Raw genomic sequence first — 20198 nt, 5'->3', positions numbered from 1 at the left:
TGTGTTCTTGACTATGACATATTTTGTGACTTTTCTGAACATTTTAGATATTGGATCTGTTTTAAAACCTATGAGCTGCCTAACTAGACAGCATTTAACACACTTTCTGCTGTAAATGAGGACAGACAAACTTTAATTATAAGGCAGCATCGCATATACAGTCATGGGCAAAAATATCAGCACCCTTGAAATTCTGTCAGAAAATGCAACCCTTCTCTCAGAAAATTTTTGCAGTTGGTACTCACATGTTTATTTATTTTATTTTATTTTATTTATTTTATTTTTTTGCATTGAAACAACACACACACAAAAAAAAAACAGACAGGAAAAGTCAAATTTGATACAATTCCACACAGAACCCAAAAAAATGCACTGGACAAAATAAGTGGCACCCTTAACTTAATATTTGGTAGCACCCCCCTTTGGAAAAATAACTGAAATAACAAACACTTCCTGTAACCATGAATGAGTTTCTTACACCTCTTTACTGGAATTTTGGACCACTCTTCTTTTGCAAACTGCTCCAGGTCATTCAGATTTGAAGGATGCCTTCTCCTAACTGCTGTTTTGAGATCTCTCCACAGGTGTTCTATGGGATTCAGATCTGGACTCATTGCTGGACATTTCACAACTCTCCAGCGCTTTGTTTGTAACCATTTCTGAGTGCTTTTTGAAGTGTGTTTCGGGTCATTGTCCTGCTGAAAGACCCATGACCTCTGGTGGAGACGCAGCTTTCTGACACTGACCACTACGTTGTGCCCCAAAATTCTTTGGTAATCATCAGATTTCATAATACCGTTCACACAGTCAAGGCATCCAGTGCCAGAAGCAACAAAGCAACCCCAAAACATCTTTGAACCTCTACCATGTTTGACTTCAGGGACTGTGTTCTTTTCTTTGAAGGCCTCTTTTTTTTTTTTTTTTGTAAACAGTGCCATGATGTCCTTTACCAAAAAGCTCTACTTTTGTCTTGTGGATTGTGGTTTTGTCAAACAAGTTTTGGCAAACACCAGTCTTGCTTTTTATGCCATTGTGTCAGCAGTGGTCTCCTACCATAGCGTCCCTTTTCATTCAGATGGCGATGGATAGTGTGAGCTGACATTGTTGTACCCTGTGTCTGCAGATCAGCTTGAATTTGTTTGGAAGTTAATCATGGTTCTTTATCCACCATTCGAACAATCCTTCATTGTAATTTTTCATTAATTTTCCTCTTCCGTCTATGTCCAGGGAGGTTAGCTATAGTGTCATGGGCTGTAAACCTCTTGATGATATTTTGCACAGTGGACACAGGAACATTAAGATCTCTGGAGATGGACTTGTAGCCTTGAGATTTTCCATGTTTTTTCCACAATTTTTACTCTCAGATCCACAGACAACTCTTTACACTTCTTTCTTTTCTCCATGCTCAGTGTGACACACAACACAAAGGTTGCATGAACTTTTCTCCATTTTAACTGGTTGCAAGTGTGATTACTATATTGCCCACACCTGTTTCTTGCCACAGGTGTGTCTAAATACAAATTACAGGAGCATCACATGCTTGACAAGCAATTATTTCTTACAATTTTGATAAGGTGCCAATAATTTTGTCCAGTCCATTTTTTAGTTCTGTGTGAAATTGATCAAGTTTGACTTTTCTTCTTTTTTTTGTGTGTTGTTGCAGTGCAAACAAAAACAAAAAGCAAGTGAATACCAAAACATTTGCAATTGGAACAATTTTCTGAGAAAAGTGTTGCATTTTCTGACAGAATTGCAAGGGTGCCAATATTTTTGCCCATGACTATATCCAAGATGGCTGATGTAGAAATATACTGATATTTAATTCAGAACTGAATATAAGTCTTCATTACAAGAGACTATTTTCCTCAGTGTTTGTGTGATCTTTGTAAGGTTAGACACAATGTTTAATTTAATGTGGATTAGAACGAAGCTGTGAGGGACAGACTTACAGTCTTTACAATGGCACACATGAAGGTTTATTCACAACTCACAGCTTTCAAAAATTGGAGTGATTTTTTTTCCACTAAACGTTTTTTTTTTTTTTTTTTTTATGAAACACATTTCATCAGCTGAGCAATCGTATGTTGTTAAGCAACACTAAGCTGACTAAGGTATTTTGTTATGCTTGTTAGTGTATTTTTGTTATCTTAGCAACATGCTAATATCAAACTCTATAGAGTGCAACTTTTGGGTTCCAGAAGTAAAAACTCTATTTTTTTTCCATTTTTAACAGTAACTCATAAACAGACCTGTTGTGAACTCTGAACTTATTTGATTAGATTACTTCAGAATTTCCTCTAAATTTACTCAAGCCTATGTCATCCAAGATATTCATGTCTTTCTTTCTTCAGCTGAAAAGAAAAAGGTTTTTGAGGACATTCCAGGATTTTTCTCCATATAATGGACTTCAGTGGAGATTAATGGGTTGAAGGTCCAAACTGCAGTTTCAGTGCAGCTTCAGAGGGCTCTACACGATCCCAGCCAAGGAATAAGGGTGTTGTTTAGTGAAATGATTGCTCATTCTGTAAGACAAATACAGATTTATATACTTTTTAACTACAAATGCTTGTCTTGCACTAGCTCGACCTCAAGCATTACATAGTCACGTTGGAAAGGTCACGCGCGACGTAGGTGGAAGTGTTTACAAAAAAAACATACTAAAAAAAAGTCAAACAGCCTTTACAAAAAAGCTAAAACAACTTTGGATGATTTTATGTCGGAGGAGAAAATGAGATGGAGTTTTTAGCCCTACCCTACCTTTTTGTACCAGACTACGTAATGCATGAGGTTGAGCTAGTGCAAGATGAGCATTTGTGGTTAAAAAGTATATAAATTTGTATTTTTTTTCTAAACAACCCATTGGTTTGCTTGTTAAGACCCTTATTCCTCAGCTGTGATCATTTGAAGCTGCATTGAAACTGCAGTTTGGACCTTCAACCTGTTGGCTCCCATTGAAGCCCACTATATGGGGAAAAATCCTAGAATGTTTTCCTCAAAAAACTTTTTTTTTCATCTGAAGGAAGAAAAACATTAAGATCTTAATTCATTTTTGTTTTTATTCATTTTAATTCTGAAGTTAACTAATCCTTTAAATAATTGTATATGCTTTTGTTGAATCCATCAGTTTGCATTATTTCAACATATTTTTCAAATAATCATGTTTAACAGCAGAATTCATGTTTGAAAAACTACATTACCCATGATACTCTACAGAAAATTCCACCAATCAGAAAGTTGGGGCAAGTAAATTGCGCCAAAAGATCTTTAGCTCCACCCACTTCCAGGGCACCAAATTACTCAGCCTTCTTACGCTCTGAAAACATTTAAATATTTAACTATAAAATGCATAGTTTGCAATAAACTTAAAATATGTTGATTTTAAAGGTATAATCAAATAATTTAAATGAATAGTTTAGTATTTCACCATCATTTTAATGTCATTCACAATGCTTCATAGGATAGTACTTTCCTTTACTAATGTCATTAAATAGACAGTCTTACCTTTATCTTTTTGTCCAGTTTTCAACTTTTAAGTTAATATTGCAATTCAAGTTCTAGTGGCTTAGTTTGGTTCATGACCTATACTGGTTTATCAAGGACTTTTTTAAATATACCAATAGGAAAAATAAATGGAAAAAATAGTATGTGCTGCTGAAAAAGTGGACGGGTACTAATGTGACATTGATGTAGTTCCCGTTTTGAAAGAATTCACCCATTAACATTATTATAAGGTATTAATCAACATTGTTTCTTTTCCTCACAGCGTGGGATGGACAATCTCTCCATGAGGTCTTCGGACAGTGATGTAAGCGACGTGTCCGCTATGTCGAGCGCGTCTCGGCTTAGCAGCACGAGCTACATGTCTGTACAGTCAGAAAGGGTGCGAGCGAGCCGCAGGATCAGGTGAGTGCACAATAACGCCACTGACCCTGCTAACTGTGGATGTGTCTGCAGTCATGAACACATTTACTGTGCTTCTGGTGAGTTCAGGTTTGGCTCTGCCTGCTTGTAAAGTGAACTGAACCTCTGAACTCGCCAAGAGTGTGTTTACAAATGACTGAGACAACATCACATGGTTTTGAACAAACCTGTAAAGGTGAATCTCATGAAGAAATGTTCAACTCATATTTAACCCCAAAACAAAACAAAACAAAAAAACCAAATATAATTTCTCAATTACATATAAATTCTTATTACTGTACTGCAATTTATTTAGTTTGGAAAGGTAAGATTTATAAATGTTTTTGAAAGAACTCACTTAACTCACTTATGCTCAATTCACTTAAGCAGCATTTATTTGATCAAAAATATAGTAATATTGTAAAATATTTTTACAGTTTAAAATAACTGCTTTCTATTTGAATGTATTTTAAAATAAAATTTATTCCAGGGGTCAAGGCTGAATTTTTAGCATCATTACTCAATCTTCAGTGTCACATGATCCCTCAGAAATCATTCTGATATGTTGATTTGCTTCATTGTTGAAAACTGTTATGCTGCTTCATGTTTTTATGGAATCTGTAATTTTTTTTTTTTAATAGAATGTTCAGATGAACAGCATTTATTTGAAATAGAATTTTTGTAACAATTTAAATGTAACGATTTAAATGCCTTTACTGACACTTTTGAAATTAATGCATCCTTGCTGAATAAAATCATTTCTTTAAAAGTAAAGAACTTTTACTTTCAATTTTATTATTCTATATTCTCATATCACGCAAATAAGAATGAGAATTTTGCACAGAGAAAAGCTTACTTTCTATGAATATTGCAATGCTTAGCCTAAAATGTATTTTTGAAATATGGATTGGACATGTTTTTCACTATTTATATAAGATTCACCCATTAACAGAAGGACTGAGACTCTCAAAGAGAATCTCAGTGTATATGCAGGGTCATTCTTTGTCACAGAGTTCATTTTCATACTGTTATTTTGTCAAGGTTTCTTTTCTTTTCTTCATCTGCATGTCTGTCAAGCTTATATCTGTCTTTTATGTGTGTTTTCTGTCTTGCATGCTTCCTTTCATGGTGTCATGGCATGGTTTATGTGTTTGTGTGTGTGAATGTCAGCCGTGCGGAGGCTCTTCAGAGTCAGGGAGAGGAGGGCGCTGTCTCTGTGGAAGAGCAGGTGGAAGCAACTACAGAGAGCACAGAGGGGGCGGGGCTTGATGGGGAGGTGGGTGGGGCTACTGTCAACCCAGAGGAAGAGGAAGAAGAGGAGCAACCTGAGAGGTTAGAGGAAGAGCGTCTCTTAAATCCAGCTAGTGTCCTCCAACTAGCATCATTTAACTAATAACCTCCAACTTAGTGTCCTCCAGCTAGTGTGATCATGCCCCTGAATATCTGATTTACAATGTAAATGAGAGTTAAGGAAATGAGGAGAACTAGGAAATAATTTTACATAATGTATGTTCTTCTGCTTATGTTCTATATTGTTAAAACACTGAAAAAAAAAAGATTTTGTTATAATAATAATAACAGTAATAACCAAAGGGAAAAAAACATTCATACAAAGTAAGAAGATTATTTATTATAAAGATCATACTAAAATATTTTATTATTATCATTATTATTATTATTATAATTTTATCTATATTTATTTTTTATTTTATTTCATTATTATTTATTTTTTTTTGAACAGATACTTTATTTTGTTAGTCAAATTGAATAGTTTTTGTCAAATTATATTCAAACCATAACAAACCATACATCAATGGAAAGTTTATTTATTCAGCTTTCATGTGATGTATAAATCTCAATTTTGAAAAAATGACCCTTATGACTGGTTTTGTGATCCAGGGTCACATATGTGTTGTAATCCAGTTCTGTGTTTGTTAGTTGTAGATGACACCTCTTTCCACTGCCAAATAATTCATCATACTGTCCCAAAAGAGTTTATGTCTTACATAATATGACAGTCATCTCAGTAACCCATGGGGAGAGTCGCATGAACAGCTGCCGTCTCCACTCCAATTACAGCAAAAACAAGAAATAAGCTTTGGTTCTCCAGCATTTCCAGCGATTTCCACTTCAATAAGTTTTCAGTGCCATTTGTGGGTCACTAATTGAATATAGATGAAGTGTTTGTGATCATTAAAAACGCTGCAGCAGATAAAATAGAATTTTAATGTCGTTAACCGATTTTTTCACCAATTAGCAACTGCGGTAGCATCAGTTCTTACATAAGCAGCACTCAGAGACTCTCTCGTACAGATGTTGAGTACCATAGGCTGCTTTTTATTAGGTTACAGTCGTGGCCGTGCTCTTGAAAATGTTTTATGCCTCTTTCGGTTTGACGGCCATTCATGTTGGGTTAATGAGGGGGAGTCTCATTCATAAAGTCGGATGCTGTTGTCAAAGCCAGGCAAGGGCATTTCCTGTCTGTAATTGTGCATTCATACGGACGCAATCATTAGGTCTCGTAGCTTCCGACCCAAACAGCTCCTTGTCTTTATGGAGTTTCCACAGAAACACTGAGCTGCTGCAGCATGAGGTTTAGTGGCAAAAAAGATGAAAAAGAGGTGGTTCATCAAAGACAAATTAGCCGCACTCCTCGTATGTCATGTGAAGAGAGATGACTGAGTCCTTCAGTCCTTCAGTCCACCCACCATTTCCGTTTGGCCTTAAAACACAATTCTTTCCCTCTACAGACCTGCCACAGGTCACGTCAGCATCGTAGAGTCTGATACTCCAGTTGAATCAGTTCACTTGAATGATTTTATGAGCCTGTAGGAGTTTGTAGACATTATACACTACCTTTCAGAAGTTTGGGTTCAGTGAGATATGTTAAAGGGGTCATCGGATGCAAACTTCACTTTTACATATTGGTAATATGTGTCTATAATGATAAAAATCCATGCAGTGGTTTTTAATGAATCTGTAAAAATAATATCCCCTTTTTCAAATCGAGCCATTCTCAGATGTCTGTCATTGTTGCGTCACACTGACAGAGGCCGCTCCCACGATAGTTGATTGACATGAGCGTCTTACCTCAGATCAGCTGTAACAGTCCAACCTCCATTGTTTCGGTGCGGAGCAGGGATGTAAGTTAGACAAGAATATCTCTGATTGAGCAATTGAGGTGTTGTATTGCTGGATGTAATAATTAACACAGTGGTCGTCATTTACCCCCGACGTCTAAGCCACTGAATATGCAGTGGATTACATTTGTTTGTGAATGGAATGTGCCTCCCGATCTACATATATCCGTCTATGTTTGCACAAATCATTCGTGATCCAGCTTCACCTACAGCAGAAGTGAGTATAAGGGGTTTTTTTATGAATCTTTGCGATCGCCTTTACTAATAACGTGCTAGTTAGCAAGTTTAGCGGCTAATTGTGGCTAAAGTAAACAGGCTCGTCACTTCACAGAGAGAAGAGAGGGGCGGGGCGAGCAGAGCTCATTAACATTTAAAGCAACCACGACCAGAATGAGATGATTTTTGCAGAGCTGATTTTGACAAGGTAAAAAGGGTGTTGTTTTACACAACCATTGAGAATTTTTAACCAAAGTATATTATAGACTTTTCATTAAGACTCTAAAGAATCATATCAACTTGTGGAAAATGGGCATCCGATGACACCTTTAATGTTTTTGAAATAAATTTCTTCTATTCACAAAGGTAAAAACAGCAATATTGTCAAAGGAGAAGTTAACTTCCAGAACAAGGAAGTCTTACTTTCTTCAGTCGTAAAGAAATTATGTTTTTTGAGGAAAAAATTACAAAAATGTTCTCCATATACTGGACTTCTTTGGTGCCCGCTAGTTTGAAAATGTAGTTTAAATGCAGCTTCTAAACGATCCCAGCCAACGAATAAGGGGCTCATCTTACAAAACGATTGGTTATTTTCTAAAAAAAAAAAAAAGTACAATTTCTATACTTTTTAACCTTAAATGCTCCTCTTGTCTAGCTCTGCGTGAACTCTGTGCATTCCATTTAATACAGTTAGGGTATGTTGAAACACTCCCATCTCATTTTTTCCTCCAACTTTAAAATCACTGTTTTACCTTTTTTTGTAAAGGGTGTTTGACCCTCTTTGTGTGTTCACTTTGTAAACACTGGGTCGGTACTTCTGCAGCGATGTAGGATGATTTTGAAGTTGGAGGAGAAAATGAGATGGGAGTTTTATTAAATACTCTTAACTGTCTTGAACTGGAATGCACAGAGTTCACGCACAGTTAGACAAGATGAGCATTTGAGGTTGAAAAGTATATAAATCGTGCGTTTCACTAGATAAGACCCTTCTTCCTCGTTTGGGATCATTTAGAGCCCTTTAAAGCTGTATTTAAACTACATTTTGGAAGTTCAAACTCAGTGCACCATAGAAGTCCATTATATGGAGAAAAATCCTGAAATGTTTGCCTCAAAAAACATAATTTCTTTATGACTGAAGAATTAATTACTCACTTTCATGTCGTTCCAAACCTGCAAGACCGTCATTCATCTTCGGAACACAAATTTAGGATATTTTTGATGAAATTCAAGAGCTTTCTGACCTGTCATAGACAGCAACACGGCTGACATGTTCAAGGCCCAGAAAGGCAGTAGGATATAGTTAAAATAATCCATGTGACATCAGTGGTTTAACCGTAATGTTATGAAGCTACAAGAATACTTTTTGTATGCAAAACAAACATAATGACTTTATTCAAGCATACAGCGGGGTCGGATATTAATGAGGGCTTGTGGCAAAAATGCCACCAAAATGAACAAAAATCCCCCATAAATTGAAGACAAAGGGGCAGAAAATGCCCCTTGCACAATTAAACAACATTACAATGAAAATTGTCAATAGGCAGAATTACATTCAGATTCACTCACACTGCATCAGATTGCTTTTACAAGCTGTTTTGTGCAGCACTGAGCTTTATAACCAAACAATCGTGTTTCAGTTGCTACTGCCACAGTCAGCACTGAAAACACCGGAGCTGTTGTTGATTGCGCATGCTCGCGAATTCCCTCATCGTAAACAACACAGTGCAGATACAATGTAAATTCAAGATTAATTTCGTAGCTTTAGTGATTATAATGGGTGTTTTTGCATAGTGTATACTATACTAGGGTAATGTCTGGGACTGACATGTTTGTCTGTGAAGCCAGAATATGATGTACCCAAAATGAAACAAAAACATTTTGTGTTGTTTTCTATATCGATATTAATAACCATTATTACAATATAAAGAGCAAAAAATCTACAATAATGAGTTTTTGTCATAATATTGCAGCCCTATAAACTCTGAAACTGTTTATAAATGTATAATTTAGATACAATTTTAAACAGCCTATTGTTATTGACAGCAGTTTAAAATATTCATTAAAGTAATTAGGTAAATTTAAGTATTTGACATTAAAGACAACATATGGTTTTTATAATAATAAAGTGATTTTAAAAATTGCCCTCAAATCAATTCCTGGGGCAAATATTGCCCTTTAATGGAAAAGTTAATTTCTGACCCTGCAGTAAAGCAAAAAAAGTACAATAAGTACAATATTTTAAGAATAGAAGAGGGGAATAGAAGTTGTTTAAGACTATTTTAAGAAGTTATAGACAGTTGGTTGTACAGCTGTAATAATAAGGCCTACTGAAAGCTGTTGATATCTACATCTGAAGCAATATTAGGCTAAAAAGGCATATTTAAAAATAATACATAACACATACATTTGAGTCAGTGTCTAAGTGTTACAGTGTTTAATGTCAGATGATCCTGCCTGATGAAGACTTTAACATTCAGAGCAAAGATGAGGCTGAAAGACACAGTTTCCATAGAAACAGCTTCATCTTTTTCGTCATAGCCGAACTAATGTTTTAGCTCAGTGTCAATGGAAATGTCCTCGCAAAAGTCTCCTCCGATAGTGTTTTCATATCATAAAGTTCACATAAAAACTTGCCGTTAACAGAAGAGTAATCTCTGGTTTGTATTAGTCAGACGGGTCACCGACACAGGATCAGATCTCATGTTTGTATCCTAAAGTCATCCTCTCATATTTTCTCAGGAGAGTTTGATGAGTCACCATCTCATTATTTTCTGTGTTTGACTCATGAGCTTGTCTCGTGTCACCTAAATAGGTCATTATATAAGCTTTTTTGGGTAAATACTTCCATTTTACTGTCTCTATACATACCTGACCTTTCTATGAGATATGCTGAAGTAAAACTTCTGAATTTAATAAAATAATATTACTGCTTAAAAAATCATTAGGTTTTAGGTTGTAGAATAAAACATAAAAATGTATTCAGCTTGTGTTAAACACAGGCCTTATTTCAGGCTTTTAATTAGAAACCCATTCAAAACCCCACTGACTTAAAGGACAGTGAAACCAGACGTGCTAAAAAAGCAAGTTGTGGTTTTGGTCTACAAAAAAGCATCATCCCTGCAGCTCTCCATAGATGCTGGTCATGCTTATGCTCTCCTGTAGATGTCCCATCTAGTTGGTGTTGTACCAGTGTGCCTGTCCTTCACCTTTGACCCTCCTCTGAAATCCTGTAGCTGAATCCTGTCCCTTCCTCTCTCTTCCTGTCCCTGTCCTCCTCTCCGCTTCTCCTTCCCTCTTCCTGTTCTCTTCTGCACCTGACTTGGCTGACAGTGAGTTTACATCTAAAATGAAACACAGGGCTCAGACGGCCACCCCAGGCTCCAACATCACCAAGAGCTCCAGTGTGGGTGGAGACATGTGCTCGCTGGGCAGGAACGATGAGGACGAGGACGACAAAAAGAGGCGCTCCAGCTTCGGAGCCAAGATGGCTGCCATGGTGGGACTGGGGAAGAAGAGTCAAAGTACCTCCCAGCTGGACCCGGAGGGTGAGTGAACAGAGTTGGTACACAAACACAAACCTATGGTGAACTTTATAGAAGTACACTGCTAAAAAAGAATGGTTGTACGTGTTGGATCAGTGCTGGTGAAGCAGGTTGACCATGCTAGTTTTGAAGCATCCAAAACACATGATATGACTGCAGGCCAGTCCTGGACAACTTTTAGAGTTCAAGGCATGATTCCCATGCTCTAAAATATTTCTATCATGACAACTCTTGAAGGGACTGACATGGTAATGTACATGACAATGTAAATGTATTTGGTCTTGACGGAACAGATCTGCGGCAGAGCAAGTACCGAGACTTGCTGCTGCCAATACATCCACAACACGCTGGTGCGAGCATGTAAGAAATACTGCTGCTGCACATATAACATATATGAATAACCCGCATAGCATTCATGAATCACCTCGTAGAAGATCTGTACAGGTGGAGCTGGGGAAGGTGGAGGGTTTCTGAAGCAAAGCTGCAAAACGCAGCTTACGGCATAGCGAGTGGAGCGGAGCGTTTTCTATTCATTCCTATGAAAGCTAAGCGTAAATGCTCTTGAGGTGCATTATGGGATTGAAAGTGGCATGGAGAAAGCGTTGAGAGCAGCTGAGAGCGTCGAGAATGTGGGGCATGCCTGAACTTTATGCAGATCTCGAGCGCAAACGCCGGGCGTCAATCTGATATGCTGACGTATGCTTCCGAGTGTTTGTGGAACTGGGGTATTACTAAGCTGAAATCACATATCATTGAAATATGATGCAAAAGTAAATGCACTTTGCATGCTTTCATTATATGCTAGTGTTTAGTTTGTGAGTCGCCATTAAAAGACGAAGATGAAATGCAAACGGTGTAAACATTGTTTTCAGAGGCGTGTTTGCATTAAATTTTACACGCCCCAAAGCAGTGGCATTGTAGAGTTGTCGGCGGCACTGAGCGTGGTTCTGACGCTGTAGTGGAAATACGCCATTAGGCTCATTGGAAATATGTGCCTCTATGTACATTTCTGCAAACCTGAAAAAGCGTACCTATATGTACGGTGCAGTTTCCAGTTAAAATGAACACTAGAGGCAGTAAAACTTTTATTCCTTTTCACACATAGTGTGATTTACACACAGATTTTTGATTAATAAAGCCTAATTTTTAGACGATTACTACTACTGAATATTATATTATGGTTTTAAAACAATTTTAACATCCTGCGTGATTTGAAAATTGATACTTTTGAATGTTGCCGTCACATATACAGCTTCATATACATGAGTTTTCTAACGCAGTCAGTTTGCTCGGTAGCTCACGCAATACAGCATTGCACTTGGGTGATCAAGAGCTCTGGTTCGAACCCCGTGAAACTACGGTTTGACAAAACAACTCGAGTCTGAATGAGGAAGTAAAAATAGCACGGCTAGATCACAAAATGCATTTTTTTAATCAGTTTTGCATTTGTTAACACTGTCGGTTAAGTTTAGGGTTGGGTTTGTTGTAGGGGATATTTCCAATAAGAGCATTAACCTTTAGCGACGCGCCCCAGGTAAATGAATTCTGAACAGCTGCAATACGTATCTCAAGCAGCATAATAAAAATGCAGCAATACATGCCTGTACCAACGTAATAAAAACGTGCCAAGGTTACGTATTGAACATATGTTTTAGCGCCAGTCTCTGGACATTTCACTTTGCAACTGCCGCAAAACATGCAGTAAGGTACATAATTATGTAGAAGGAATGTATTTCTAATAAGCCTGGGTTAGCAAAACTGCTTACAGCTACCGCTAGTCATATATTTGAATGTTGAGCAGTGAGCTCATTGGCTACTGATACAGGAGAGAACCAATCAGCTGTGCCATGTGATAATGATGTCATTAGGTCAGATTGAGTTAGACCTATCATGATTGCACCATCTAGAGTTTCATGCCAGAACTCTGTATTTATCATATAAACATTATTGTGTAAAAATCGCTTTTGTTCAGTTTGTGGAGGCTTTTTAATGAGCTAGTTTAATTTGAGCTACCATTTTAAAATTATTTTAGACAATTTTAGACCATTTTTAAAACCATTGTCTTTTTGAACATTTCACATTGCTGTTCAAAAGTCTGGGGTTGGTAAGATTTTTATTATTTGTTTATTTTTTGAAAGTTTGTTTGGTCACCAAGACTGCATTTACTTGATCAAAAACAAAGTAAAACTAGTAATATTGTAAAATATTATTACAATTTCAAATAACTGTTTTCTATTTGAATATATTGAAAAATGTAATTTATTTCAGTGATGCAAAGCTGAATGTTCAGCGTCATTATTCCAGTTTTCAGCATCACATGATCCTTCAGAAATCATTCTAATATGCTGATTTGCTGCTCGAGAAATATTTCTGATTATTATCAATGTTGTGCTGAGTAATATTTTTGTAGAAACAGTGATACATTTTTTGTGTGTTGATGAATAGAAAGTTCAAAAGAACAGCATTTATTTGAAATAGAAATCTTTTGTAACATTATAAATGTCTTTACTGCCACTTTTGATCAATTTAATGCATCCTTGCTAAATAAAACTATTAATTTCTTGAAAGTAAAATAAACAAAAAAAACAAAAAAAAAGCAAAAAAACAAAACAAAAAAATAGCATATATAAATAGCAAAATAGCATAAGATATTAGGTCCAGTTTTCCGAAGAAAAAAATCTAAATGTTGTTCATTTTTGCTTAAAACAAGACAAAATGGCCTGGTTTTATAGACAGAGCTTAGCCTAAACCAGGATTAGGCCATAGTTCAATTAAGATATTTAAGTAATTTTTATAAACTTGCCTTAGTAAAAACATTGCTGATGTGCATCTTGAGACAAAACAAAGCCACTGGTATGTTTTAAGATCAGTCAGTGCAAGCTGAAACAGCTAAGATTGGGAACATCTGCCAATGTTGTTTTTCTTACCCCATTGGCAGATATTTTTTCTTGATTTAAGCAAAAACTAACATTTTGATCCATTTTTTTTTTTCCAGAAAACAAGACCTAATATCTTATGTCATTTTGCTTCTCAAGAAAATGCATCTTGTTTCAAGAATATTCAGATTTTTATACTAGAAAAAGTGAAGTAAGAAAATCATTTTCTGTAGTGTAGTGTTTTCAGGAGATGGCCTTCAGATATTTTATTGGCTTTACCTTTATGTAGTTCATATCCACATGAAACTTTTACCTATTTTCCCTCCCATTATTTTACAGTGAATAAGGATGCATGGGTGATACAGTATGATTTTGCTGATGGCCTAAATAACAGATAAAAGAGAAGATTGTGTTTGAATGAGGTGTTTTGGCGAGCATTCAGTTTGTAAATGCAGGTCACGCAATCAGTATGCGCCGATTCAGTCTGTTTAAACAGCCCAATCGACTAAGATGTGATTTTTTCTATTTCTGTCAGTGAGAAATAGTCTGTTAGGGGTTTTGTGTTTGAGGCATTTATCAGAATAATGGCTTTGAGCAGAAGCTCTCACGTGCCGCTGTTCAGATAGATGTGGAGGAACCATCAACAGGCCTGAATGTTTTTCCAGGCCACACTGTTTGTTGAACTGGGTCTGGTCGTCTCAAGGTCTGTCACATGTCGATATTTGGACTACGATGCAGCAGCTGCACTGATGGCTACAGTCGTGGAGTGCATGTCAATATTTCATTAAGTGCTTGTGAGTGATGACCACTCTTGAGGAAAAATTCAGGCTGAACTCCATCAAAGGCTTTCTTTATGGAAAAACACCTAAAGTCCAAGCCCATGTCCATATGTGATTTAAGGATACACGTTTACACATGTTGATTTAATAACATTTCAGTGAAGTTTTGAGTGTAACTTTGGTTTCATCCATACAGACTAAACTCAGTCTTTCCATTACTAATAATATATCCAATTTGATTGCTTTTGTAACAGCAAGTAAAGATATTTTTATATTGTTCTACACTGTTAGGCAAGAGCTGGCTTTGAGCATAGCTCAGCCATTCAAATCAATATGGGTCATTATTCCTGATCATCTCAATAGATGGAGATTGGAGCGCAATTTATTATAAAATTGAGTATGAATATGTCTGTGTTAATTTATTATACAGGCTTATGTAATATATACCTAATCACTGCCAGTAGAAACTCATGTAGAAGTCATGTGGTGCAACTACCATGCAGAAAGAACCTGAAACAGGAATTGATGTCATAGAAATGACACCTCCAGAGGTCATGGTCTTTAAATTTACTGAAATATGAGATAAATGTGTTTTTGTGATAAACCAAGCGTTGTTTAGATTGCAAAAAAAGACACATGGTGCATCTTCCCAAAAACGTAATGATAATTATAAATTAATCATTCATAAAATAAAAAATAAAATAAATAAAAATAAGTAAATGTATTCACTGTCACTTTTAATCAGTTTAATGAATCCTTGCTGAATAAATATATTAATTTCTTAAAAATAAAAAAATTAAAATTTCACTGACCCCAAACTTTAATGTATATGCTTCTTTGCACTTCCTGGTACAGTCCAAAAAATGATTTTCTTACTTAGTATTTTTCTTTAGTATTTGTCTTCTGTTTGCTGAAGAAAAAAAAATCTAAATCTAGTTAGTTTTTGCTTAAAACAAGAAAAAATATTTACCAATGGGGCAATTGGTAATCCATTAAGAAAAGAAGACTTAATATCTTAATTTGTTTTGCTTCTCAAGAAAATGCATATTCAAGAATGTTTAGATTTTAATGCTAGAAAACAAGACAAAATAAGTAAGAAAATCAAATAAAATAATAACATATGTACACTCATGTTCAAAATATTTTCATATTTTTTACTTGCACCACATGACATATGGCATTTAAAGCAATAAGTCACCCAAAAATAATAACAGAGAATGATTTGAAAATCCCTTTTTCAAAATAGTCATACAGGTTTGGAACCACATAATTGTGAGAAAATAATGAGAGAATGTTCATTATTTTTCATTTATTTTTAAATATTTTGGATAAATTATCTCTTTAATATATAGCATAAAAGGTTTTCAAAACCATATGAAACCAATATGAATATGAAAAGTGCAGTTTTTGTTTTAAACTAGATTTTTTAAGCATTTTCTTTATCATGTCTTTAACATTTTTATTTGTTATTGACGCTGCTAATATGAATAACTGCAAATTAAAGAACTCCTAAACACTAATAAAGTTTTATGAAAAAAAAGATACTTTACCTTAAAAAAAATGCATAAAATCTTGGAAAAAAAATATTCCTTTAACGTCCCAAATTGACCTCCTATTCTCTCTCTTTCTGAGAAAAAGTGGAAGTCGTGACCCAGTGAGTGGCCCACACACACAAACACACACAGTGATATGAGCTAGCTTTGAAGAAGCGCATGTCCCTCTCTACAGCCCGCCGGCAGGATTCAGGGGTCCCACTGGTGTAATCATGCCTCGCGCCCGGCTCTGCCTCATAAAGACCTGCTGGGATGGGATGGATTGAATCGGATGCTCTGCGTGGTCGTGCGGTGAAATCTATGATCAGACGCACTGGTCAAAGCTTCCCTTTAGATAAAGTAGATTTACAGCGTTTACACCATGCGAGGGGGTAAATTGCTCTCACAGATGCCCTGTTACTGTCTGTTGAGGGAAGACTGTTGGGTTTAATAGAGCTTTGCTGCTGGAGGAACTTCCTGCAGCGCAGGCTTTGATTTGACTGGTGAGCTGACATAATAGATGCAAATGAGCGCTATTTCACTTCATATAAGCTAATAGCTTGAGTGATCTCATCTGTGCCGGAAAGAACACAACATTTCAGTGGCTTTATGTAAAGCGTCTACAATCGGACAGCACGCTTGCAGTGCGTTCACTTTCTTAAAGGAGTTGTATGTAATGTTTTGACTGTGCCAAGGCATACAAAAACCATAATATGTTTGCAGATATTTAGAAAAATTTGAAATGTGTGTTCCATGTTGGAATATCTGTTCTTGTTTTGGTCTGTGTGACTCCGCCCACTGCCAATTCACCCAATAGAAATTCAACCCCTCAGGTTGCCAGTTGGTTGAAATTCTACTTGACTTAAAAAGCCTTGACATCCATCTAAACAGCTTTTTAACAAGAGGCATATTAAAACACAAATAAATGAAACAAAGTTTACAGAGTAATGTTAGTTGCCTTCCATTGTCAGTCAGTGCTCGTTCCTTTAACATGTCCTCAATCTGTTGAGTCTAAGGAGGGAGCTGGAGAAACAACAATCTCTGATATTTAAATTTGGACTCTAATGCCCATTTCAGCTATTAGCTGTCAATATTACATTCTGCACTTTTAAAGAAGAAGTCCACTTCTAATATAAAGATTCACATATAATGTACTCACCCCCTTGTCATCCAAGATGTTCATGTCTTTCTTTCTTCAGTCGTAAAGAAGTTATATTTTTTAAGGAAAACATTTCAGCATTTTTCTCCATATAATGGACTGATATGGTGCCCCGATTTTGAACTTCCAAAATGCAGTTTAAATGCAGCTTCAAGCGATCCAAAATGCGGTTGTAAACAATCTCAGCCAAGGAAGAAGGGTCTTATCTAGCGAAACGATCGGTTGTTTTCATTTTAAAAAATACAATTTAAATACTTTTAAATCTCAAACGCTCGTCTTGCCTTGCTCTCCCTGAACTCTGTGTATTCTGACTCAAGACAGTTAGGGTATGTCAAAAAACTGATCGTATTTTCTCCCTCACCTTCAAAAATCATTTCAAAATCATCCTATGTCACTGCAGACGTACTGACCCAGTCTTTGCAAAGTGAACATGCAAAGAAGATCAAACACACTTAACAAAAAAGGTAAAAAAACGATATAGGACGATTTTGAAGTTGAGGGAGAACATGAGATGGGAGTTTTTACACATACCCTAACTGTCATGAACAGGAACAAAAACAGTCCAGGCAGAGTAAGACAAGACGAGCATTTGACATTAAAAAGTATATAAATTGTATTATTTTGATGAAAATAACCGATCATTTCGCTAGATAAGACCCTTCTTTCTCAGCTGGGATTGTTTATAACCGCATTTGGGATCGACCGAAGAAAGACAGACATGAACATCTTGGATGACAAGGGGGTGAGTACATTATATGTGAATCTTTGTTTTGGAAGTGGACTTCTCCTTTAAAGGGATAGATTGCCCTAAAATGTAATTTCCATCATCAGCTACCTCATGCTGTTCCTGTATGAGTTTCTTCCATGGAATGTAATAGATATTATGAGAAGTGTTTATTGTCCATACCAACATTCTTCAAAATATCTTCTATTTGTGTTGAGGAAAAGTAGTTACGCATGGCTGTATGATTCTTGTACCTCCACCAGAATCTCTTAAAATAGGTCAGAGAATATTTTTGTGGCATCAGAGCTGCTGCAGTAGATGCAATAATGATTCACTCTCCCGCTGTTCAGATCAACATGTTTCCATACTTAACAGGCTCGTTCTCACTCCCAGTGCTCGCTCCTCACGTATTTAGAGATCGTCTCCTTTCTGTTTCCTGCCGGATCAGTCATATAGAGCTAAAAATACATCTCCTCATTCCTCTGATTTCACACACAGACACACATCGTCTGGAGGAGGACAGATACACTGGCTGTGTACGTCAGTATGGCATGATGCAAGATCCTGCTCTTCGTGAGCTTATGCCTCTGGAGTGGCACATAATGATATATTAACATACAACCACAAAGAATAAAATACTGAATGCTCTGTCTTACATTCTGGATTTTATTTAAAGTGCTTAATATTAGATACAGACCTTTCCAGTTTGGGCTTTTAGATTGAAAATGGATTTTTACCATCTTTACAAAGAAACTGAGATCAGTGGTTGCCCATGCAAAAAAACATGATTCTAGGATGTTGTGTGTATTATTTTGTGGTTGCTAAGTGTTTTGGTAGTGTGTTCTGAGTGGTTAATAGGTGGTTGTTTACCAGTCCAACTCAAAGGAGCCCACCTTGAGGTCTATGTGATGTTCTGCTACAATAAAAGCTTTTCCCCCACCTATTTTATCATATGCAGGTAAAGTATCTAATCTATTCAAACCATATGATTTGAAGCAGAATGAATTGACAAATGTATGGGATAAAAAATCCCTGTTTTAGCAAACAGCACTAGTAATATTTTTCTGACCAGTTCAGTGGCTTTTGTCAGTGTATCACTGTCTGTGATCTTAGAGTGTGTTTGTATCAGGGCTTTGAAGGTCATTAGTTCAGTCGGGTAATAGGTACCTGGTGATAATGGGTCACAGTTCACACTGTTTTTCTTCAGAGAGATAACATGCTGTTCCTAGGAGCTATTTACTTTTACAGCTACATTACATATACTAATACCAGCAAATGGACTGGAAATAAAGCAGAACTGCAAAACAATCATATCTGGTGTGTATATGGTTTGTTAAGTGTGTTTTTCATTTAAAAAAAGAAAAGGTACAGTGTGTTTTTATGTCATGCCTGTAAATGCATCCATAGTTGCGATGGCTGTTTCTATAATTCTATAAATACTGCGTGTGCTACAGTTTCTGCAGATTCTGCCAGTGGTGGTTGAAGTACCTGAAAGCCACACAAGTCAAAGTACAGATATCTTATCAGAAAATGACTTTGGTAGACGTTGAAGTCACAGTTTTAAGAATATTACTTGAGTAAAAGTTTTAAATTATGTGATATTTATTGTACTTAAGTATGAAACTTAGTTTTTTAAATATTAAATGTAAAGTAAAAATAAAAGTAAATGCAAAATGGAAAAGGTTATCTGTTATCTTTGGGTAAGCATCAGAGGCACTTCATCTGGTGCTTAGTCTATTTCATTCCAACATAAGAAATCATTTCTGGAATCTGCATCTGAAGTGGCATTTAAATGTATTTATAGAGTTTAAATGCATGGATGCATTTAACCTGCAGTTACAAATGCATAAATAATGCTTTGTTATTAATGTTGAATATGGATATGTGAAACGATTTAAAGGGGTCATGAACTGAGAAACCAAAATTCCCTTGATCTTTTGACACATAAGAGGTAATTTCACTATAAGAACATTCTGTAAGTTTCAGAACTCAAAACTTTGTCGTTAGTCTAAAAACAGAAGGCAGTCTGCCAAAACGACAGCTTTTGAAATGTTCTGTGATGTCATAGGTAGATTAAGCACCGCCTCCGCAGAAGAAGATCGACATCGCTGCCTGTTTAGCCCCACCCACCGATTCACACATAATGTTTACCAGAGAGGCAAACGTGCAGGTCTACGCAGAAACCAAATGTTAACGATGGCTATGAAAACGACAGGACACTCTGCGCTGCCAGTTAGTGGAAAAAAAAAAATTCTTTGCATTGCCTTCCTTCTGATCCCAACATTAGGAAAGAGTGGATGAACTTTATTTTTAATGACGTTCTAGACCGG

General features: G+C 36.3%; 1 protein-coding gene across 2 annotated transcripts in view; it reads left to right on the top strand.

Moving 5' to 3' along the window:
• Nucleotides 1-20198, top strand: part of rims2b (regulating synaptic membrane exocytosis 2b) — a 186354-nt gene that overhangs the window by 153906 nt on the left and 12250 nt on the right. Inside the window, exons 34-35 of one of the 2 annotated variants that reach the window (XM_051137658.1) lie at nt 3764-3903; nt 10587-10801. In XM_051137658.1, the coding sequence (XP_050993615.1) occupies nt 3764-3903; nt 10587-10801 (355 nt within the window). Of the gene's footprint in view, nt 1-3763; nt 3904-5192; nt 5233-10586; nt 10802-20198 lie in introns of those variants that run through there. The other variant, XM_051137660.1, reaches the window with a different exon arrangement.

Source organism: Labeo rohita, chromosome 19 (assembly GCF_022985175.1).
Source record: "Labeo rohita strain BAU-BD-2019 chromosome 19, IGBB_LRoh.1.0, whole genome shotgun sequence".
In the NCBI taxonomy this organism is placed as follows: Eukaryota; Metazoa; Chordata; class Actinopteri; order Cypriniformes; family Cyprinidae; genus Labeo; species Labeo rohita.
The sequence above is the reverse complement of the archived record's forward strand: the minus strand, read 5'-3'. Positions and strand labels throughout refer to the sequence as shown.